At 37.0% G+C, this 25154-nt stretch overlaps 1 protein-coding gene across 4 annotated transcripts in view; it reads right to left on the bottom strand.

Moving 5' to 3' along the window:
• Window positions 1-25154, bottom strand: part of RBBP5 (RB binding protein 5, histone lysine methyltransferase complex subunit) — a 36027-nt gene that overhangs the window by 5410 nt on the left and 5463 nt on the right. Inside the window, exons 2-13 of one of the 4 annotated variants that reach the window (XM_033410615.2) lie at window positions 18832-18857; window positions 17820-17992; window positions 10045-10185; window positions 9080-9242; window positions 7787-7896; window positions 6605-6724; window positions 6363-6516; window positions 6194-6265; window positions 5439-5556; window positions 4045-4114; window positions 3071-3300; window positions 2271-2348 (exon numbers count right to left, since the gene is read on the bottom strand). In XM_033410615.2, the coding sequence (XP_033266506.1) occupies window positions 2271-2348; window positions 3071-3300; window positions 4045-4114; window positions 5439-5556; window positions 6194-6265; window positions 6363-6516; window positions 6605-6724; window positions 7787-7896; window positions 9080-9242; window positions 10045-10185; window positions 17820-17992; window positions 18832-18857 (1455 nt within the window). Of the gene's footprint in view, window positions 1-2156; window positions 2349-3070; window positions 3301-4044; window positions 4115-5438; window positions 5557-6193; window positions 6266-6362; window positions 6517-6604; window positions 6725-7786; window positions 7897-9079; window positions 9243-10044; window positions 10186-17819; window positions 17993-18831; window positions 18858-25154 lie in introns of all 4 variants that reach the window. The other 3 variants (XM_004282452.3, XM_033410616.2, XM_033410618.2) reach the window with 3 other exon arrangements.

The raw sequence follows: 25154 nt of genomic DNA on the forward strand, positions 1-25154 counted from the left end.
CCTCTAGTCCTTTCAAAGGGTGAAGCCGTTAAAATAACTGCCTCCATTTAAGGCTGACCAACTCAAGTCCCTGATAACAATAATGAAGAAAATAAAAATCCAGTCTGAAGCACCCTGCTGTTTCAAGACACAGGTTCTAGCCTTTAACGAGGTCGGTACCTTTTTTAACCTTGTCAGCTGAGTGAGTGGGAATAAACTTCTAATAGGCCATTGATAATGATATCCAGTCTTGCTAGAAGGAGTTTTGAAATGCTGACATGTACAAACACTATGTATTTCACACACAGATCAAAATTTCAATGCAGTATTTTGAAAACTTCAGGGAATAAAAAGGCCCATTCCTTTACGGCTAAGTAAACTTTCTAAGTAAATTTTCTAACATCTCATTTACATGTTTTTGAAGCATAGCTAAAAAATACCACTGCTGTTATACTCTAAGCTGTAAAATGTAACAGTACTTCATGGTACCTTTGACAAAAACCCAATTTGAGAAATGTCAAAAATATTTAGTAACTGTTAGTGATCATATCAGCTATAATTAAAAGTTGAAATCACTGTATTATAGAGAGAAAATTTTAGTTTTTAAAAACTTCAAATGGTTTATTTGCCATACACTTAGTATTAAAAAGCGAATGATTACTTACAGATAGATTCTGAAGATGCTGGGAAAGTATGTCTTAGAGTATTTCAATTAATTCAATATGCTTGCCTACATTTGAAATCACCCTGAAGCATTTCAGCTCTTGGGGCCAGGGAAATCTATTTGAACTTCAAATTGTTTCTTCTATAGTGGCATCTGCTTATGCAAGAAGTGGGTTATGGAAGGATGGTTTTTATTTACATTAGTCAATTACTGACATGCAATCTTTGCTGGCAATGTCCATATAACTCTTCCAGGCTATTTTTAAAAATATACAGACATGGCCCTAAGTGGACTGAATGTGGAGATGGTAACTGATTATCGGTGGAGTACCATAAATATTGTTGCTGGGAAAAAAAATGCTAGTGCTCCAATGGTATGGTGTTGGACTATGAAAGTCTAAATCTAGTGAACTTAAGGGGGAATACTCAAAATGATGACTAATTGAGTCTGTTTCAGCTTCTCTGCAGAAGAGAATTCATGTTCACAATGATTAACTGGCTTAAGGAACTCTGTTTTGCATATCATCACATTTGGATGAACACAATTAAAATTTTAAAGTGGGGAAAAAAAACCCCTAAACACAAACACTGATATTTTGTTAGTCCTGCCTCTGAATCTACTGACCTAGCCACAGAAAACTGAGAGTAATGTATTAACTAAAGCAGTGCCTAAATATAAAACAAAACAAAAAGTTTCCAAAGCCCAACAATATTTGAGCAGAAATGAACTTGAGTTTGCTTACTATTTTCCAAACAAAAGACCATTTAGCCTAGATTCACAAGTATTTGACTGGAAATTGAAACTGTTCTCCATCCTCCAATAAAAATCCCTCAATTATATAGAAGTGAGAAAACAGTAAGTTTCAAGAGGCTTAGGTGTTAAGAAGCTACAAAGTTTGTCTTTTTGGTAATCTCCTGTTTGAAAAAACAAAACACCTCATCTTCTTCCTTAACATGATGGTACTACAAACAACTCCATCACTGCTTCTAGACTACTGAAAGAGAGAAAAACACCACCTCTGGGATTTGAACAATTTGGAGAGAGAGAAAAAAGATGCTACAGTTAAATGGTCAAGGGCTGTATAAAGAAGTTCATATTTCTGGTTATCTGTTTGGATCTTTCATTTGAGACAAAACAAAAAACCTAGGAGCAAACACAGATTAAAAAAATGAATTAAACCAGGGGTTCTTACCCTTTTTCAGGTCACAGATTCCTACAGGAATCCAGTGAAATGTACAGGCATCTTCCCCCAAAAATTATTCATAAAATATTTTGCATAAGACCAAGGGAATGGAGATCCCCTGAAACCTGGTTATAGACCCAAGGTTAAGAGCCACTGAATTAAGCCAAATCTGGTTTAGCCTGCCCTCAGCAGTAGTTTAAAACTCAGAGAATATCTGCCACTGGGGAAAAGGAGGGAAGGAAGGAAAAAATGCTGCAGTTAAACGGAGTCAGGGGCTGTACAAAGCAAGGCCACGAAGCAAGCCAGACAGTGCTCCCAATGTGTCCTTACCTGTCAAGGGCTGGCTGAGCTCCGCCTGCACTTTACCCTTCGCTGATCCTTCCAGAGGTAAACCTCTGTCCCCTTTGTAGAGTTTCGGTTTAAATGGAGAATCTTTCTCTTTACCTTTTGATCCTTTAGGCCGGCCTGCTTGCTTCTTCTTGGATTTGCCATCCCCCTTCACACCCAGTAGTGGATGGACTTCTGTAAAAGGACAGATAGGCAAAGAAAGAAATCCACACATCACCCCAACTGAGTATGTGCCATGCCACCTATCCATGAGCAAAGAATTCTGCTCTTGCATCTCAGGTCCACTAATACAAGAAGAAAAGTTTGTTTTGTTTATTAATTATAAACTACAGAAGTGTGGCTATTAAATGAGAAATAGTTCCTTGGCCACATGGCCTATGTGATTCATACGAAGCCACAGCAGCTCTAAATGGAAAAGGTAGCTCAAAGACACACTGACACTTTATCACACAAGCCACAACAGGAATGCACATGTGCACACTGGCATGTGAGAGCAGAAAGGGAATGGGCTTTGGTACGCGACAGGCCAGACTCAACCATGTAATTAAAAAGGCTTCTAGAGTCAGACTGTAAAAGTAGGTAGGAAGAATTAAGGTTGTCCAAGTCTGACTAGTACTTTACTACCTAATGAGAATCTTGGGGGAGAGGTAGGGTATTTAAACAAACTGAGCCAGATGTCAGACTTAAAGTATGTCATCTGAGGCAAAGTACTGAGGGCAGAATCTCCCCATTTTAAAAGAGACGTGAAGCAGATGAAATTATTACAAAGTTGTAAAGCACTATAAAAAAGACTCGTGGGAAAATTCCTTTAAGGGAAAATCACCCAAACAGGAAATTACCAGATTGTGCTAGAGAGTGGCCTCTGTCAGGCGAGGGAGAGAAAATGTGGCTCTTACCATCATTTGGTACTCCTTGCAGTTCAATATTGGTTGTTTTGGGTTTCTTCTTAGGTGGCTGGGACCCATCTGTTGAAGACTGCCTCTTCTTCTCTGAACTAGCCCCTTCGTCCATCAAGGAGGTTTGGACTGCATCCGGTGGGGGGCCATAAGGATTTTCTTCTGGGTCTTCTACCTCAGGGGCAATGGGTAAATATAATAGAGCCTTTGAATCTTCCAGCTCTTCATCACTATTTGGAACAGGATCAGAAAAGGGATAGGAAAAAAGAGGAGAAAGTTGCTTTAACCGTGAACCCTTCCTCTAGGGCAGAATCATCTAACCATAAGCAACATGTATGGATCTAAAATTTCAAGAAAGCCAAGACAAATAAAAAGAAATCAGACAGGGGCTTCCCTGGTGGTACAGTGGTTAAGAATCCGCCTACCAATGCAGGGGACACAGGTTCGAGCACTGGTCCGGGAAGATCCCACATGCCGCAGAGCAACTAAGCCCGTGCGCCACAACTACTGAGCCTGTGCTCTAAAGCTCGCGAGCCACAACTACTGAAGCCCACGTGCCACAACTACTGAAGCCCATGCACCTAGAGCCCGTGCTCCACAACAAGAGAAGCCACCGCAGTAAGAAGCCCGCGCACCACAACAAAGAGTAGCCCCCGCTCGCTGCCACTAGAGAAAGCCCGCGCGCAGCAACGAAGACCCAACGCAGCCAAAAATAAATAAATAAACTTTTAAAAAAGGAAATCAGACAACACGATTAATAAAATCAGTAGTAAAAATAAACGGCATAAACAAATTATTTCACTTCCTTAAGATTTTTCTATCAAGGGAGAAGGGAAGGGATTTCTTGCGCACCAAAGGAGTTATCTCTGAGGTCAAAGGCAGATGGGCCTGAAGGAAGAGCCGGGGAACTGAGCAGCACAACCAGAGACTGAGGAGGAGGAGCACCCCAGGCCCAGCCTTCAGCGGCAGCTCACCTGCTACAGAAGGCGGCAATAGGGTCCACACTGGTGACATCCACTTCCTCATCCTCTGCAGCATCAGCCCCTGCAGGACAAAAACACAGCAGAGGTGTGAGAAGAAGTAGAAAACTGCTTTTTATATATAGCTTATGGTTTTCATAAACTGAAATCCAGGAGAAACAAAGGAGGAAAACCAAACAGTTTGTTTTACTTAGTCGTTCTGCAAATATTTACTGAATTTCCACCACACGCTAGGCACTGGGAATAGAGCAATGCCCCAGGAAGTTGGGAACGGTTCTTCAGTAAAAATTTTAGAAGTCTAACTGGGGAGACACATACACACAGATAATTTCAGTTCCAGAATCTGTTCCTGTTACTGTAGCACAGTAAGTGCTGCAGTAAAGGTTTGTGCAATGTGCCAAGGAGATGGGAAGGAGAAAGAACTTCTGCGGAAGTTTGGGAAGGCTTCGTACAACACAGTCCAATAACACGAATACAATCCAGAATATACTGCAGCCCTGACGGTCTTTCTAAGGCACAGGAGGCATGTAAGTTATCTAATATCACAAAAGTGAGGACCAGCACTTTCAAGCTGGAGAGAACTAATTTCAATCCCAATTCCCCGATTCCTGACATCATCAAGTGGCCCAGCAGTCAATGACCCGTGGCATTAATTACTCAAGCTGACAGTGCCAACTGGGCACATTAAGCATTCATACACACAAACCCCTGCCAGATGCAAAGCCCTGTGTTTAGACAACGATGGGGCTATAAAATGAAATCTTTATTCTCAAGTAACTTCCTATCTAGAAGTTCAGAAGCCAAGAGATAAAAATAACAATGATCACGATCATAATCATAATAGAAGAGAACATCTGAATGCTCATTATGGCCTAGACACTATAGTGAGCCCTTTACATGAATTATCTCATTTATTCCCCACAACCCTAAAAGGCAGGTACTATTGTTATCCTTATTTTACAGAAAAGGAAGTTCAGGTTTAAAGAATAAGTATTCTGCCCAAGGCGGTCTGACTCCAGAGCCCATGCTCTTTACCTTCATCTTACTGACAAAGGAGTGACAATACGCAAACAGCAGCTGAGCACCCAGCGTGTGTGGGTGGCTTTGTTAGGTGCCCCATGCAAATCCTCATTTAATCATCTGCAATTAGTCAGGAAATACAAAGTGAAACGTTAAGAGAGCTGCTTGAGCCCTAGGAACGCCCATGTAAGCCCTGAGTCAATGCCTTACAAATAAATATTCTAAAAACACTGTCAAAACTGTGTAAGCTTAGGAAAAAAAATTAGACTAAGTACTGAAATGAATTTTCAACACAAATTAAGAATGAGTACTGAGTAAAACAATCATTTTTCCTTTGGGAAATACTACCTGCAATTGAGAAATATTACCTGTCTGTTCAGGCTCACTCTTATCTTCATCTTCAATATCAAACTCTGATTCCCTTTCTTCATATTCTACATTTTCATCCAATTCTTTGAAGTCTGGCGCAAATGCACTCCAATTTTCCTATGCCACAAACAAAACATACTACTTAACTGTGTGAGAAAGCAGCGGTCTGTAACCTAGACATTAATGATATAAATAAAAGGACTGACCATGAACAAGACTCAAAATTCTGAGATCAAATTTGGCAGATAATAAAAATTAGGTGTCTACAGTTTTATTACCTTAAGGCATTTCCTATCTTAAACATTCCATGGTATTAACTGTAGTTCTTTCATAAATAACGGCCTTCTTTAATCTTTTTAAGATGTAATTCTGAGGTAAAATGTTAAGTTTTCTTCTGAGTACACTGATTACAAATATAATTAAAGGTGTTCAAAATAAAACCAAGATGTAAAACAGAAGCTAACTGAGCTGAAAATAAGAAAAGCACAAGAAAACTCTATCTCAGATGAGCAACAGAAAAACGTACCAGGAAGTACACTAGATTTTCTCCCTGAAAACAGAGCTGGTAAATTGACTTTGGACCAAGACCTTACCATTAAAATAAAGCAAAACTAGATGCACTGAACTATTTAATTAGAAGAATCATATGGAAAAGAAAGTATATAAGGTAATTTTGGGCTTACTATTTGTAAAGTTCTTTGATAAAAGGAAAGGGTATCTAGCTTCAAAGCAGTTAAACCAGAAAAATACTTACTACTTGATTTTGTGCCCAGATAGATACCACTCCACTAGAAATGGATGCTATGATGGGTCGAACAGGATGCCACTAAATTTTAATGAAGCAAAGAAAAATCAATTCTAAGGATGAATCCAAGATTTTCTGTATTACATAAGTAACAACAGCAACCTCTCATCCTACTCACAGCTACATCCAAGAGGAGTTCTCCTCTTGTCCCATGGAGAATCTTCACCAGGTTACCAATACTCTTCTCCCAGATGTACAGGGCATGCTGCCGGGCTGACCCTGCGACTATGTATTCCCCATCCCCAGAGAAACAACATTTCTTCCATGGGGTCCTAAAGGACAAAGAAAGTACCCAAATAGAACCAGAACCTGACCCCAGGCCATGAATTAGCACATATTCTTCTAGGTTGTGATACATACCTATTCACCAAGTCCTGCAGTTTCTGCATGGGTTCAGGCTCTCCATCTCTTCCACAGGTTAAGATTTCTCTGCCATCATAAACTCTAATTATTCGATCTGCTGTGTTAATTAAAAAGCAACTACAGAAAAGATAAAAAAATATCAACACCAGAGGTCAGAATCTGTTCCTGTTAACATTTTCCATGGCTACCAGTTACTTAGAACAGTACCATAAGACAACTAACAAATCAGGGAGAGACTGAGTGAAAATCTAAGTAATAGACTAGACTACTGATATATCTACTTGTCACCTTCCAAGCCAAAATATAGTGTGAAGTGAGAAAACGCTTTACTTCCCTTCCTGTGTAATCCCTGAACCCTAGATGTACAAACTAATCAGCAGTATTTGACTAAAATCCAAAACCTCTAAATTGAAACCAGTTTCCCAAATTCACAAGCTTACAGTTAAATATATATAAATACTTCATTCCTCTGGCCTGCTTTATATATAGTATATTCTTAATGAGTTAATAAACTAAATATATCATTCTGGATTGCCCAATTTTTTACTGTGATAACACTGAGTGTTGGAAACCTGTCTAAAACACAAGTTATTTTACCACCTTCTTACAGACTTCACTGTCTCTTGCTTCAAGAGAATTTGAACATGAATGTCCTCTAAGTATGTATGGTGGTTCCCATACAAAATAGGATGACTGTTACTTCTCTTACTGACAACCTATTTTCTTGTTTCTGTTGATACATAAATCTACTTCTAGCTGGGTAATCAAACTTATCAGAAAAACATCTGAAATTAAAAGGGTAAATAAATAGGTTTTATGTAAGTAAAGTGCATATTCAGTTACTATGTGAATTTGTGATATCAATTCTGATTATAATATAACAGCTCACTTTTACCCAGTGTTTACCATATGCCAGACATTTTGGTTCTATGCACAGACCACTCAGACATCTTTTCTGTAAAGGAACTGCCTGTTAACCTCCCGATAAGATGTGACTGCTGGCTCAAAGCAGTAAATCTTATAAACTTAAGAACCAGATAGTGACAGTTTCTATAACTATTTTCTAAGTAAACTTAAAAAAAAAAATAAGTATAATATACACAAAAACTGTGAATCTCAATGTATTTTTGCATTCTACTCACTTTTAAAACTGTCTCTAAAAAGACAGGTCTCACTTACCTGCCCTTCCGAGCAAACTCTATTGACTTAATGGCTGTGGTATTGCTTGTTCCAGTTGTTACTCTGAAGGAAGCAACAAGATCCTGAGAATCTGTTTTTAGGACCAAGATCTAAAGTTTAAAAGAGAAAAATAATAAGTATTCTGATAACTTACAGTAATTAGATTTGACTTCTGTTTCTGAAGCTGGGCAAAGACTGGGTGAAAATATTAATATAAATATCTCTATTCCCATGTATTCAACTTGATCAACTGCTATTGCCTTTTACCTCTTCAATTAAAGGACACTGTCTTAACCTATTGTTAGAAGATAATGTTTAACATTATCCAGAGTCAAAAAGTAGAAGCAACCCAAGTATCCATCAACAGATAAAATGTGACACATACATACAATGGAATATTATTCAAACTTGAAAAGAAAGGAAATTCTGACACATGCTACAACATGAATGAATCTTAAGGACATTATGCTAAGGGAAGTAAGCCCATCACAAAAAAACCAATACTGGATGAGTCCACTTATACAGGTACTAGAATAGCCAAATTCATAAAGATAGAAAGTAGAATGATGGTTTCTAAGGGGTGAAAGGGAGTAGGAAATAGCAAGTTATTATTTAGTAAGTACAAGGTGAGTGCAAGATGAAAAGAGCTCTGGAGATAAACGATGGTGATGACTGCACGACAATGTGAATGTACTTTACACCACTGAACTGTACACTTAAGAATGGTTAAGACGGTAAATTTCGTTAAGTGCATTTTACCACAATAAAAAAAAAAAACCTGCCACTCTCTAAAGCAGCCATGAAACTGTACTAGCCCACACGTCCCAGTCAAAAAAAAAAAAAAAAAATCAAAGTGCACTGGAACTCAAACTCTAATAAGCTTGAAAAGGACCCTAAAGCTCATCAAATCCAACTTCTTAGTACACAAAACAATACATTAAGCTAGCCTAAATTATACAATATTTGCAGACCAAGATATCAGACATTTTATCAGCAGTACTCCATTGATGATATGATTTTTAAATTTTATAATTTAGTAATGGCCTTTCATTACTAGCATCCAGTAAAGGCCCCCCATCCTTCTCTAGGTCAAATTACCTCTGACTGCTCTAAATCCAAAGAACAGAAATTATTAAGGCATGAGAGAAAAATAGGCTATATTTACCACAGGCAGGAGGCATGCTTAGTCAAGGGGTAAAAGAAATTTCAAAGAAAGAACAAGCAAACATGAAATGAGCCAATGTACAGGATGACTGATGCATATTTCACCAGCTTCTAAGCTTCTACGCTTACCTTGCCTTTTGCATTTCCTGTATAGATATATTCTCCTCGCCTATCAAAAGATGCAACCACGTTCAAATCGGAGTCATCGTCTACGGGCAGAACAACATGTTTGGAATCTGAAAGGGTCAACATGACAGGAGCAGATTTCATGGGACACACGAGAACCTTGTTCCTGTTTAAAAATATGAATAGTACATTGGCTGTTGCTATGATATCAGAAGGCTGACTCTCTGCTCTTTTCTGTAATTCCTATCTACTACCTCATCAACTCTCCCAGCCCAAGCATATTTAAAATAGTGAAAAAGCCTAAACTCTAAATTCCTAATAATAGGGAAATGACTGAGTAAAGTTATGAGATCTTACCTTGACAAGATAAAATGTAATTATTAAAAATAAATATGAAGATGTAGCAAACTGGTAAAATATGTATGAAATAAAGTGAAAGGCAAAATACCAATTAAAACTATGTAAAAATACATATTTGCGTACATCTAATAGACAAATGCTTTGTGAGCTAGTAAGTGCTTTGTGAGTTATGAAGCACTATACAATAAGCTTTATACTTAAAGAGAACTTGCCTAAAAGAAAACCTAGAGAAATGAAAATAGTTATATCTCAGTAATAGAATGATGGGTAACTCTTTTTCTTAAATATAGTTTTCATAATGAACCGTTTCCCCTACTAAAGAAATTCAAATTGGAGGAAAACCCCAGGTAAAGAACAGTTATTATACTTATTTCTACCTTTGCCCATTTCTGAAGTCTTAATTAATATAGGCCAGTTTTTAACTATATACTGTAACAGTCTCTTTAAAATCTATTCACTAGATCCAGATAATCTGGAAAGATTATTTTATATAGAAGAGGTTGAAGAGATGTGGGCTTTTGCATCCTAAAACCTTAAACTGAAATTGTCATGGGCCTGGAGATAGAATTAGACCCACCCCAGGAGAGAATAGCACAGATTAAACATACTGATCTCGCGGATGATACTGGACTTTTAAGATGGGTGAAGGGAATCGAAACCTCTGGTCGCAGTCGCCTGAAAGGACATCCCACTGTGACACTATGTTATCAGTGGAAGCACTCACGAGCTTATGACCATCTCGACTCCAGCTGAGAAGGAAAAAGGGTAACTTAGCACACATTCTAAGTATATCATATCATCCTTATAGATAAAAAAGCACGAGTCACACTTATTGCCCTAACTGCATGGGTCACCAACGTTTCTTCTTCTTTATTTTTTAAACATATACTCAAATCCACAACAAGCTTTCCTAACTAAGCAATAAAAAAGAATGTTTTCATGACATCTTCATATCTAGTAATAGAAGCTCTTAACAGTTCAAGATAACAGTACAAGTGGCTCAGTGAAAAAAGGGAGACTCAAACATTTTAGAAAAGTATAAAATCAGCTGGCCCTTAAGTGTTGATTTAACAAAAAGCAGGTTTTCTTCCCCTTGGGGGGAGGGGGAGGAGTAGTTGAGCTTTCTGAAGTTGTCCCAGAAGTAGCACTATCATAGTATAAGTGAACCAGTACAGATAGGTATCTGTTATTTAAAATAATTAAGAAAAGAATTAAGGAAGGAATTAATTCCTCCTAAGTACAGTTAAACATCCTAACATTATATAGAAAACAAACATAAAAAGGTAAAGAGAAGACAGACTGTCTAGGGACTACAGGATATGAGGAACGACACAGCAGTGAGGTCCTTAGATTTTTTTTGCCTCATATATCCTGGACTGGGTGACGGAGATGCCAACAACCCATTAGCATCAATAGGCACACACAAAAAAAAGTCTCCAGAAGAGCCAAAGGACTAGGAAAGGACAACCAACAGATGCTAACACACAGATGACACAGGTGTTAGTATTACCCGACAAGGATTGCAATGCAGCCATCATTAAAATGCTTCAACAAGCAATTACAAACGTGCTTGAAACAAATGGAAAAAAAAAAGTCTCAGCAAAGAAACAGAAATATAGAGAAAAGAACCAAATGGGAATTTTAGAACTGAAAAATATAAAAACTGAAATAAACAACTCAAAAGATGGGTTCAGCAGCCAATGGAAAAGAGGAAGACAGAATTAAAAATTCCCAATCTGAATAGGAGAAAAAATGGAATGAAAAAAATTAACAGAGCCTCAGGGACCTGTGGGACTATAATAAAAGATCTAATATCCATGGCATCAGAGTCTTGGAAGGAGAGAAGAAAGAGAGTAAGGCTTAAAGGTATTTGAAGAGGGCTTCCCTGGTGGCGCAGTGGTTGAGAGTCCGCCTGCCAATGCAGGGTACACGGGTTCGTGCCCCAGTCCGGGAAGATCCCACATGCCGCGGAGCAGCTGGGCCCGTGAGCCATGGCCGCTGAGCCTGCGCGTCTGAAGCCTGTGCTCCGCAACAGGATAGGCCACAACAGTGAGAGGCCCACATACCGCAAAAAAAAAAAAAAAAATGTATTTGAAGAAATAATGGTTGAGAGAGGATATGGGAATATATGTATACATATAGCTGATTCACTTTGTTGTACAGCAGAAACTAACACAACATTGTAAAGCAATTATACGCCAATAAACACGAAAAAAAAATAATGGTTGAAAATTTCCGAAATTTGGCAAAAGATATAAAACACACAGCCTCAAGAAGCTAGGCAAACTTCAAACAGGATGAGCTCAAAGAAATCCACTCCAAGACACAACCTTCTGAAAACTAAAGACAAAGAAAAAAATCTTGAAAGCAGAAAGAGGAATGACACGTTACCTACGGGGAACAATAATTCACACGACAGCAGATTTCACACCAGAAACCATGAAGGTCCAAAGTGCTGGAAGAAAAGAACTGTCATCCCCAATTCTACATCCAGAGAGACTAACTTTCAAGAACAAAGGGGTAATCAAGGCATTTGTCACCAGCAGATCTACCCTAAAAGAACGGCTCAAGGAAGTTCTCTAAGCAGAAAGGAAACAATAAAAGAAGGAATCTTAGAACATCAGGAAGAAAGAATAATGAAAAAGGTTTTAAAAAATTAAATACTTTTTTCTAGAGTTTTGATGTTTGAAGCCAAAATTATAAGTTATATAGGTATCAATATACATAAAGGAAATGTTTAAGACAATTATACTATAAACAAGGGAGGGTAAAGGGATGTAAAGGGAAGGTTTCTGTACTTCACTTAAACTAGTAAAATGTCAACACCAGTAGACTATGATAGGTTATGTATATACCATGTAATACCTAGCAACCATTAAAAAGCTATACAAAGAAATACACTAAAAAATACTACAGGGGCTTCCCTGGTGGAGCAGTGGTTGAGATCCTGCCTGCCAATGCAGGGGACGTGGGTTCGAGCCCTGGTCTGGGAAGATCCCACATGCCACAGAGCAGCTGGGCCTGTGCGCCACAACTACTGAGCCTGTGCTCTGGAGCCCTCGAGCCACAACTACTGAGCCTGCGTGCTACAACTACTGAAGCCCATGCACCTAGAGCTCGTGCTCTACAACGAAGAGTAGCCCTCACTTGCCGCAACTCGAGAAAGCCTGTGAGCAGCAACAAAGACCCAGTGCAGCCAAAAATAAATAAATAAATAAATAAAAGAATAAAAAATACCTCAGATAATCAAAATGGAATTCTAAAAATAGTTCAAGTAACCCACAGAAAGGCAAAAAAGAAAACAGAGAAATGAAAAACAGAAGAGACAAACAGAAAAAGAAACCCAAAATCAGTCTTCATTCAAATTTTGCAATGAAGAGGAGTTGCTGCTGAGGAACATAGAGGACGCAACACAGTTCATGGTTAAGAACAGAGGCTCAAGTCAGATTTATGCTCAAGCCTAGACATTACAACCTTCTAGCTGCGTGATCTTGGGCAAGTTATACAGCCTTTCTGAGCTTCAATTTTCTCACTTATAACATGGAAATAATAGTATCTACCTGCAGACTCTCGAGAGACTTAACATTAATACATAAAAAACTCTCAGTGCAATACAGTAAGTGCTCAAAAACCATTAATTATATTAGAGACAAGATAAATGTATTCCCAGACTTGTAACTCACAGCAGAGGAAGGCAGGAGTAAACTGAGGAAGTGAATGTGGAGGGACTAAGCTCAAGTCTGCATACAAAGGACTCAGGTGCCTGTGTCTCCCACAACCTCTAGAACACTCCCAGTCAATTAGAAGATCCTTCTGGAGAATCTAAAAAAGAAGATGCCTACAGATACTGTAACTTGAGGGTTGATAACAAAAAAGCCAATGGTCCACCCAATTTCAGTAGATGATGGGAGGGTAAAAGGGTGAGATAAAGCTCACATATACTGTAATAAAAAGTCACGGATAAGTTCTTGAAATTAACAAACTAAGAAGAAGTAATATGCATAAATACTTTAGAAATATGAAGACAAATATTAAGAGAAACAAACCAAAAGAATGGAAGTACACTGGGAATGGGACATTATTGGATTATTGGGAATGGGAAGAAACAAGGGACATCTTCTGCTGCTGTTCCCCTAAGCATTTTAGCACAATCTGACTATGAAACAGAATGTTAGCTATATTTCCATTTTTCCTTTAAACCCTCTGCATTTTAATAACTTTTTCTTTCCTAGCAGGCTTGTATTTCTGTTATAATAGAGGGAAATCTATTTTTAGAAATTAAATTATAATCAGAGGTGAAACTAAGAGGGGTTTTCCCATTAAAACTAACAATATATTCTTCAATTCCAAATTCCATAAATTCAAGAATTAGGGATTCTCATACATCCTCACATCTGACAATACTGTTTCTTTCCAAAATACAGACAGGTCTTTACTAAGTCTAATATCTTAGAGTCTTAAACATCATTTCATTCTACCTATGGCCCCCATCCAGTGACTGAATATCTTCTGTAGCATCCCTATGAAGAGACAGCAAGCCGAAGCAGGGCCAGTCCCACTGGTAAGTTCTTTCCTGGGCAGTCCATCCCATCCATAGGCACCTTTGCTTGGGAGCTCATCTCTATTCTAAGGTAACATTTGTTTCCCTATAAATCCCGTTCACTACCTACCAGTCCTGCTTCTTCTCCTTAGGTCAATTTTTGTCTTGCACATGTCAGTTCTTTAATAGCTGAAGACAGCTATCATGCCTATCCAAAACTTCTCTTTGGTGAAATTTTCTTAGTCCCTAACATGTTCAAATACTACACAACAATTAAAATAATACATAAAGTTATATACTAAATGAGGATGAATCAAAGAAAAATGCAAAATGCATATAACTACAGATCATAACTCTCATGTATACTTATATATACCAAAAATTAGGGAACAGTTAAATAATTATGATGCATACATACTAAGCAATACTATATATATCGTATGTACACACACACACATATATCAACACAGAAAAACATCCACTATATATTAAGTGGAAGAGGAAGCTAAAAAACAAAATGTATAGTATGTCTCCACTTTTTAAAAAACATACACATGTATATGTGTATGTGTATTTTTATACATGCTGAAGGAGATACAGATATATCTTACAGATGAAAGATATATTCCATATACTCTAATACTACTTACCTTAAAGAGTAGACAAAGAGCTTTCGTTTTTTACTCTATATACTCATATATTGTTTGAATGTTTTAAAGTTCTTAATAATCAAGTTTTGTGATAAAAAGTTTTAAAATGTTGGGGGGAGAGTGGGAAAATCTCTCATTGTTCAAACCCTTTGACCTAGCAGTAACATACTTTTGGAAGTCTACACTAATGAACAAACATAGATCAAACGCCTACTGGGCATCTTCACTAAGATATCCCCACCCATCCAACAAGTACCCGAATGCCTACTACATACCAGGTATAATGCTACAGTAAAATGGCAGACAAGGTTCATGTATCACAGCACCTACCATGTTCCAGGGAAGATACTCATAAAACAACTATTTGCAATAAAATACAACAGGAGACACACAACCGTGATCTCAAATTCACCATTATCACCCTCAAATCTTACACTTAACATCTTCATCCAAGCAGGAAACCTGAGGATCTTAACTTCTCTACTTCACTTACACTCCTTATCTAATTAATGCCTAAGACCTCTTATTTCTACTATTTCTCACATCTGTACCATTCAGCTCCATTCCTACTGCACCTATCCTCATCAGCTCTAGCCTAGGCCACTGCAATCCTAACTTCATTCACTGTCCCCTTCAATCTCTTTCCCACATGCTGTTCTAGAGATCTTTCTAAAATAAAAAGCTCATCACGTCACTTTCCTTCCTAAAGTCCTTTAATGGCTTCACAGTACCTACACGATAAAGCTCAAATTCATAGTGTGGCACACAATGTGCTCCATGAGGACCTGTTTACCTTGGCTGTTGCCATGTCACATCTCTGATACCACAATCCAGCTAATCTGAACTACCTGCAGTTCCCCATTTTACCATGCTTGTTTCAAGCTGATGTGCTTTTGCCTGTACAGCACCTTCTGCTTGGAATACAACTGGCAAACACCTAGTCATCTAACAAGTTTGAGGTTAGAAATTACCTCATCTTTGAAGCCTTTTCTGACCACACTTCTTCTCCAATACAATTGATCATTTCCTCCTTTGCACTTTTGCCTCCACTAAATCGCAAATATAGTTCTTAGGTAGGACCTACAAAGCTTTAGTACATGTAGCTGTATGCACATGTACCTCCCCCTACCAATCAAGAATCTCTCCTTACTTGTTTTTGTGTCCCCCAAACCCTAACCCTAACCCTAATCGTAAATGCCTAAAGCAGTATCTGGTATATAATACATGTTCAATGTTTGCTGAAGAAATGATTGTATGAGAGAAAAACTTTATGTGCAAAGACGTTGACTGAACATTATGTAGCAGAGAAACAAAAATGGCTAAGTAAATTATGGTTTATCTATCAGAAGATATTTAGCCATTAAAAAAAAAGTTTTTAAAGGCTACACAAGCAGGAAAATGTCTGGTCAGTGTTAGACAGGAAAAGAGCAAAATATAAAATAAAACATAGCACGCTTACAAACTATGCTTTTTATTTAATTTTTAAAATTTATTTATTTATTTATATATTTTATTTTTGGCCGTGTTGGGTGTTCGTTGCTGCGCGCAGGCTTTCTCTAGTTTCGCAAGTGGGGGCTACTCTTCATTGCAGTGCACGGGCTTCTCATTGTGGTGGCTTCTCTTGTTGAGGAGTACGGGCTCTAAGTGCACAGGCTTCAGTAGTTGTGGCACATGGGCTCAGGAGTTCTGGCTTGTGGGCTCTAGAGTGCAGGCTCAGTAATTGTGGCACAAGGGCTTAGCTGCTCTGTGGCATGTGGGATCTTCCCGGACCAGGGCTCGAGTCCGTGTCCCCTGCATTGGCAGGTGGATTCTTAACCACCATGCCACCAGGGAAGTCCTACGCTTTTTAAAAATTATACATAGTAACAAATCAAAATATTTACAGTAGTAATATCAGAGTGGTAAGACTATGGGAGATAGTCGTCTATCTTCTACTTTGCTGTATTTTCCATAATTTTCTAAATTATTATTATTTTATAATAAAAATACATGTTTTTTTTTTTTTTCCCATTACGCGGGCCTCTCACTGCCGCGGCCTCTCCCATTGCGGAGCACAGGCGCCGGACGCCCAGGCCCAGCGGCCATGGCCCACGGGCCCAGCCGCTCCGCGGCATGTGGGATTTTCCCGGACCAGGGCACGAACCCGTGTCCCCTGCATCGGCAGGCGGACTCTCAACCACTGCGCCACCAGGGAAGCCCAATACATGTATATTTTTAGTGATAGTTCTAAAATTAGATTGTGATGATCGTTGCACAACTCTGAATATATAAAAACAATGAAACGTACATTTTAATTGGGTGGATTTTATAGCATGTGAATTATATGTATCTTAATAAAGCTGATAAAAATGTATGTACCTACTTAAATCTTTATTGCAAGAGCACAACAATAAAAAAAATAAATAAAATGCAAAGGAACTGGAAAGAACCTAAGAAATCATACAGGCCAGTTCTCTCATTTTGCATATTAGAGAAACGTTTTGGCCAAAGCCGCCAGTTCATTAGTGGCCAAAGCTAGACTGGGATTCAGGCCTCCTCCCAATCCAGTGCTTTATAATACCACTGCTGCTTATATTTCGACAAAAGGAAATATGTTAGTTTAATAAATCTAGATCTGATTAGGTGTTTTTGGTCCCAAGTTCATTTAAAAGAAGTGCTGCCCCAAAATAAAATTTTCTGAAAACAGATAGTCCCTGAGAATAAGAATGAAATCAATGGGATTTATATAATACCCGATTTCAGCTCAATATATTTGATGGGAAGCCTTAATAACTACAATTCAATGAAGGAACAGGCATGTTTGTGTTCACTAAAACTACTGTAATTCAAGAACATGGACAAGGCTGGACACTTTGACTTCCAAGCTGCCCTCCTAACCAGGATTTTTTTATTCTAAATGAAAGGTCAATACCACAAGAATACTACAGCTGCAATCTGTAAATGTCTCATTTCAGTACTGAAATATTCTCAGACAGAGCCTGATACAGATCCATATTACAATGAATTTCTCCCCCAAAGGTGTTGAAAGCAGCATGGATTCAAGGTCTCCATAGGCTATGAGAAATTATGTTACTAATGGCTGTATATTTAAAACTCTAAATATTAAAATTTATCTAATGAGACTGGCAACTACACAGTCACCGTTCATCCCCCCGATTTAAATATTTAATACATTAACTTTAAAATTCCTTACCATAAGGAACAGACTGGATGAATGTGCGCACTAATTATTTTAGCAATGCCTCTTGTCAAGAAATCCCAGATGACAATTCGGCCGTCATTACAGCCAACTGCAAGCAGTGTGCCCCACCTGTTAAAGGTGCAAGTCAGGGCCATGCTGATACAATCCAAAGTTCCATCAGCTTCCTAAAGATTAAAATGAACATAAGAATATAGACAATAATACCCAGGTATCCAAATAATTTCTGAAAGTTTCTCTAACATCTATGATAATTCTCTTGAATTTAAATTATGATGTATACCAAAATAATCTCTATGTGTGTTCTCATATCTATTAAACTAGCCCAAATAGAGAAATATTTATAAAAGCTAACAGAGAATTTTTAGAAACAGATGTGACCAATCCCTTGCATTACAACTATAACTTCGTACAAATTCTCCGGAAGGCAATTAGGCAAAATAAAACAGGATTCACTAAAAGAGTCATCTTACTGATGAAGTAATCATAGTTCTTGAAATTTATTCCAAGAAAAATAAAACAAAACCCCTGTGTAACATTAGGAAAATCAAATAAATTTATATTAATATCAAGCCATTTAAAATAATCACGACTACATTAAACACACTCTAAGTGTTACAAAATATTTTTACATGTAAAGCACACTTATACCATACGTGTTATTACTATGCAAAAACACTGATCAAAACTATAAAAGCACACAGAAAAAAAATTTACATGAAGGTGATAGTACTGTTTCTGAAAAATGCTTCAATCAAAAGTATTTTTTTAATTTAAAGGGAAATGAACTGTAAGATTTACATTATGTTGAAATTTCCAGCCAACATTGCCTATCTACCTCCCCTGCTGCTCAAAATTAAACATTTAGTTCCCTTTTATAGCAAAAGATCATCATATTTAATGCTTCTATTGTCAAGAAAAAAAAAAAAGATGAAAACGTAGTTTCCACTCAAACATAAAAGCTAGGGAGTTACCGTTTTCTAAAATCACAATACAATATTCTTACCTCTGGATAATTCTGCCCAAAGGACTCTGCAACAAAGCAAAGGAAGAAAGTTGATGGAACATGTGCAACATACCAGGAATCCTACAGCTCACAACTACCGCTCACAAACAGTGTACAGCAGTGGCTTGCAAAGTGTGGATGGAGAACTGGCGCCCTTTCAGGGACTCCATGAGGTCACACCTATTTTCAATATCACACCAAGATGGTATGTGCCTTTTTACTCTCATTATTTCACAAGTTTACAGATGAGTTCTGAGGCTATACGAGCTGTGATACTGAAACAGTATGAATGCAGAATCCAGCCAACTTCTATTGATATTTAGGCAAACATTAAAGAGATTTGTAAAAATGCAAAACAATGCCACTCTTCTCACTAAATAAGTTTTGTTTTAGAAAAGTTATTTTTCATAAAAACGTTATTAATGTAAACATGTAATGGGGTGTTTTTACGGTTATTTTTATGTAACAAACTTTAAAAAATCAAATCAGTCAACTTATCTTAAATCCCAACTACTCTCTTAAAACCTTTATTAAGAGCAGCCAACCAACAGGGTTCCCTTCCTAATAATAGTACTAAGGCTATAACACAATCTGGTAGTTGGTTAAACACACAATTCTCTGTATTAATTTCTTAAGCAAATAACATTTTGGTACAGACATCCCTGAATACTTTTCCTATATTAAATTTGGCGTTTATACATTAGTGATAAACATTTTGAGTTATAGTACGATACTGCCTGCTTGTCAGAAGTTTAAGGTTTAGAAGTTTAATGCAGTAGCAACATCTTTATCAGTATTTACTTATGTTATTACCTAAACATTTTATTAGCATGATATTTAAACTATACTCTGAGAACTACAGATCCAAGGAAGCTGTTTTTTTTTTTTTTTTTTTTTTTCAAGGAAGCTGTTTTACATTTAGGACATTCAAATAAGATTTCATCTAAAAAATAAGTTTACTATTTTTAGTTTTTTACCATATGATCCAGCAATTCCACTCCTAAGTATATATTCGAAGAAAATGAAAATACTAACTCAAACAGATACATGCACCTTAACGTTCACAGCAGCATTATTTACAAGAGCCAAGATATGGAAGCAACCTAAGTGTCCATCAACAGATGAATGGGTAAAGAAGATATAGAGTATGTGTATATATATGAATATTTATATATCTATGAATATTTATATAGATAATAAAATAGTTCTCAGCCATAAAAAAGAATAAAATTTTGCCATTTGTAACAACATGGATCAATCTGGAGGGTATTATACTTAGCGAAATAAGTCAGAGAAAGACAAATATTATATGTCACCACTTACATGTGGAATCTAAAAAATAAAACAAATGAAAGAATGTAACAAAACTGAAATAGGTTCACAGATATAGAGAACAAACTCATGGTTACCAGTGGAGAAAGGGGAGGGGGAGGGGCAATATAGGGATAGAGGATTAAGAGGTACAAACTACTATGTATAAAGTAAATAAGCTATAAGGATATACTGTACAGCATGGGGAATATAGCCAATACTTTATACTAACTTTAAATGGAGTATAATCTACAAAAATACTGAATCACTATGTCATACACCTGAAACTAACATAATACTGTAAATCAACTGTACTTCCATTTTTTTTAAAAAAAGTCTGAAAACCAGTTTTATTACATTTTGTCCTTTATAAAAATTAATAGAAATCAAAACAGTGAAAACATTAAAACTAATCAGAATACAGGCCCTAAAGTTAAGAAAACTAAAAGAAAGATGAAAATAAAGATGAATAATTGCCCCCCAACAAAAGGCAATTATTTTGATTTCTCTAATGTGCACCAGACTTCAGTGTCTGATTGCATTCAAATACTAAAGACAGGAATGAAATGAAAAGCTGAAACCAGATTAAGATAGGTTATTCTGAAAGAACCTTTTTAAAATTACTAAAGTCATACATGTAGGTAATACAGATATGTGTAATTAAAAAATGATATAGTTTCCTCCCTGCAACCCACTTACTAAGGTAAAAGCTTCCATATATTTCTATATGCTTAAACAAACATTAACATATTTAAGGTTTGTTCTTTAAACAAAATACTACACATATTATATGTATTATATGTAATACATGTATTATAATATGTATTATTAACAAAATATCTTATATATATTTCCAAAGCAATAATATAAATCTATATTCACATGATTGAGAGAAAAAAGGAGTATTCATTGAAAAATTAAAAACAAAACAAAAAAACACAACCTAAAAATATGAAGTACTCAGGAAGGAGTAGAGTATGACTTCTGTGTTCAGAGATGGGAAAGCCATATTTAAAATTCTGAGAGAAACTCCCTGGCAGTCCAGTGGTTAGGACTCCGAGCTTCCACTGAAGAGGGCACAGTTTCTTCCACTGAAGAGGGCAGTGTGGCCAAAAAAGCAACAACAACAAAAAGATTCTGAGAGAATCCAGAATCCTGGGACCATTTTAATGTATGATTACCCTTCAACACAGATTACCCCTGATTTTGTATTTTTGTTTTATGTTTTAGGTGTTGTGGGGTTTTTTCCCCTTTTTTGGAGGGTCATCCTAGTTAACAGGATTATAACAAGGAGTTTAAAGGAACACAAAGAAAAAGTGTGTATAAAAAAGACTAAGCTCGTCTGGGCCACTTTGGTTGAAGAGCCTGAGCAAGAATGCTGTCAAGTAGGGTTATGGTAGCACAAGGCCACTGCCCCTAGATGCTCAAGGCCACTTTTATATTCTCTATCCTCCCACCATCTAACCACCCATCATCTAACATTTAACATTTTGTTACAATTAGATTCTTAGGCTTGGTTCTAAAGACCATGAAAGGGGGTAAAAAAGATGCCCAAATGTAGCTGCCAAAGAGAAATAAACGCTGGTCGGATTTAACTTCACAGTACACTTGATAATTCAAAAAACATGAATGACACATTTCCAAAACTGATTACAGAAGAAAAGTCCTTGACTGGGTCAATGAGGAAAAAACACATTGAGAGGTTGTTAAAGACCTACCATTAAATTTTTTTTAAATGTTTAATTATAAAAAAACGGACAGCAGGCCCATATGGTTTTATGAGCAATTTCTCCTAAATCTCAAGGTGCAGGTAATTACTATGTTATTCAAGCTATTTCTGAGCACAAAAAAATATGTATTCGTGTTTTATAAAGCCAACATAGCTGATACCAAAACCTGATAAGATGATACAAAAAGAAAACAAGAGTCTCTTTCACTTAAGAACATAAATAGTGGGACTTCCCTAGTGGCACAGTGGTTAAGAATCTGCCTGCCAATGCAGGGGACATGGGTTAGATCCCTGGTCCAGGAAGATCCCACATGCTGTGGAGCAACTACGCCTGTGTGCCACAACTACGAGCCTGTGCTCAAGAGCTCACGAGCCACAACTACTGAGCCTGCGTGCCACAACTACTGAAGCCTGCACGCCTGGAGCCCGTGCTCTGCAACAAGAGAAGCCACAGCAATGAGAAGCCCATGCACCGCAACAAAGAGTAGCCCCCTGCTCTCCGCAACTAGAGAAAGCCCGCGTGCAGCAACCAAGACCCAATGCAACAAAAAATAAATAAAATTAAATTGATTCTTTAAAAAAACCCCAAAAAACAGGGCTTCCCTGGTGGCGCAGTGATTGAGAGTCCGCCTGTCGATGCAGGGGACACGGGTTCGTGCCCCGGTCCGGGAAGATCCCACATGCCGCGGAGCGGCTGGGCCCGTGAGCCATGGCCGCTGAGCCTGCGCGTCCGGAGCCTGTGCTCCACAACGGGAGAGGCCACAGCAGTGAGAGGCCCGCGTACCGCAAAAAAAAAAAAAAAAAGAACACAAACAGTACAGGGTATTTCACCTCTAGATTCTGCAGAAATGAAAAGTAATTTCTAGCAGTGTATATAAGTATAACCGAATTCTAAACACAAAAAATCTGGAGTTTATTATTCTACCATGTAAGAAGGCATAATGGAATAGCAAGGGGAAAAAAAAAAATAGGCCTACTCCAAACTCACTCCAAAGGAACAAACAATAGCACAATGCACTCTAACGTATTCAATATATCCTTGGACGAGAATGTTTAAGAGCCATACAATCCTATGAGTAGATGCTGAAAAAAAAATTTTGCTAAAACTCAATAGCTCATTCTAATAACAGCCACATCTAACAGAAGACTACAATAAATGATAAAAACTATTAACCAAAAACACAACAATTATCATTCTAAAAGGTGAAATATTAAAACCATTCCAATTAGTATCAGCAACTAGAAAGGGATATATCACCATTATTAGTTAATATTCCTCTTAGAGGTTCCAGCCAATGGAATAAGAAAATGAAATAACTGGTTTAAACATTGACTGTAAGAGATAAAACTATTTCTTTTGCTGATAACACTGAATACCTAGAAAACACAGAAATTCTAATTTTAAAAACCACCCAAATTAATAAGAAAATAAGGCAAGGTGGTGTGATACAAGAAAAACATTCAAACATTAACAGCTTTTCTTTAGGTTAGCAATTAATATCCAGAAATGAAAATGAAGGGGAAAATTCCACTCACAATGGCTAAATATTTAAGGAAAAAATGTAATAAGAAAGACATGACATGTATGAAGAAGAAAACTATAAAATCTTAGTTAAGGCCGTAAAATATGAATAAGTGAAAAGACAAACTACATTCTGGGGTGGGAAAGCTTAATGGCTTTCTCCAAAAACTAGTAAATTTTATGCAGTTCCAGATGGATTAAAGACAAATGTTAAAAAAAAATCTACATGTACTGTAAGGTTGCTGATATATGATAAAGATAACATTTAAATTTAGTGGGAATTTATTTAATATATAGGGATGGACAACTGACTATCCATCTGAAAGAAAAAACAGCTCCAGTTCCTCTCTCATACCACATATAAAAATAAATTTCAGGTAAATTAATGATTTTTTAAAATCAAAAATCTTAGAAGAAAACCTAGGAGATCCCATGTATAATCTAGGGTGGGGAAGACCTTAACCAAGTTAGGAAAACCGAAAGAAAAGAGAAATACATTAGATTATATAAAAACTGGAACATTTTGCATGGCACAAGTTCCCATAAACAGTCAAAAGATTTAGAAAAAATTGGCAATGCAGATGACGGACAGGAGTTGACATCTACACTATAAAGCAAGTCTATACACCAATAAGGAAAAATGATCAAAAAGAAAAGATAAAGAATGTGAATAAACAAGTCACAGAAGAACAAAATGAGATGGCCTCTAAACAAAGGAAAACATCAAATTCAGAGAAATGTAAACCAAATGAAAAATGAGATGCCATTTTCATCCATCAGACAGGAAAATTTAGAGAGAGAACACCTGCTGGGGGGGAAGGGATATTGCCTATAAAAATGGGAACTGTTATAGCCGTTTGGAAAAGGAATCTGACAGCATCTATTAAAAGCAAAAATATACGTAGTCCTCATCTCAGTAATCCTACAATTGGAAACCTAATCTCCATAGATGTAAACACAACAATGGGACATAAGAACAAGGGTATTTAAACTATTGTTCTTGGTGGCAAAAAAAAAAAAAAAAAAAGACACCCCCCCCCACCGCATTGGAAACAAGGTAAATACCCATTATTAGTGTAATGGATGAAAAAAATGTGGTATTCAAATATGGATAAATTACACTAATTCTCTTCAAAATTTTTATTGGTGTTACTTAAGTGAAAAAAAGCAAGACACAAAGTGTATATCTCATTTTTTTTGTTAACATTATGTATATACACACACACACATATAGGCATAGAGAAAAATATGGAAGGAGATACACGGGATTATCAACAAAGAATGGAGGAGGCAAGGGAAAAAAAGAACACTTTTTAAAAAAAAGCATTTATAGGGAATTCCCTGGCAGTCCAGCGGTTAAGACTCCATGCTTCCACGCAGAGGGCACAGGTTCAATCCCTGATCAGAGAACTAAGATCCCACAAGCTGCAAGGCACAGCCAAAAAATATAAAAAATAAAAAAGCATTTACAGTTAAGTTAAAATTTGATATCGTGAGTGTGTATCTACACGAACGCATTAAAAATCCTTAGTTCTATTATCTCCTAATGTGTAGGAATAGTATCTCGTAAAATTAAGTGAAGAAAGCAAGTTGCAAAAAATGTGTATAAAAAGTTCTATTTCTGTAAAAAAGCAAAAACAAAGCCCTTACAAATTGTATTTAATTATACTCATATGAGCAAGGAAAAGGTATAAAAGGATAAATTCCAGACAGTTACCATTTGGAAAGGAGGAAAAAGGCAATTTTTTCTGTATGCATATT

This window comes from Orcinus orca, chromosome 1 (genome assembly GCF_937001465.1).
Source record: "Orcinus orca chromosome 1, mOrcOrc1.1, whole genome shotgun sequence".
Lineage (NCBI taxonomy): Eukaryota > Metazoa > Chordata > Mammalia > Artiodactyla > Delphinidae > Orcinus > Orcinus orca.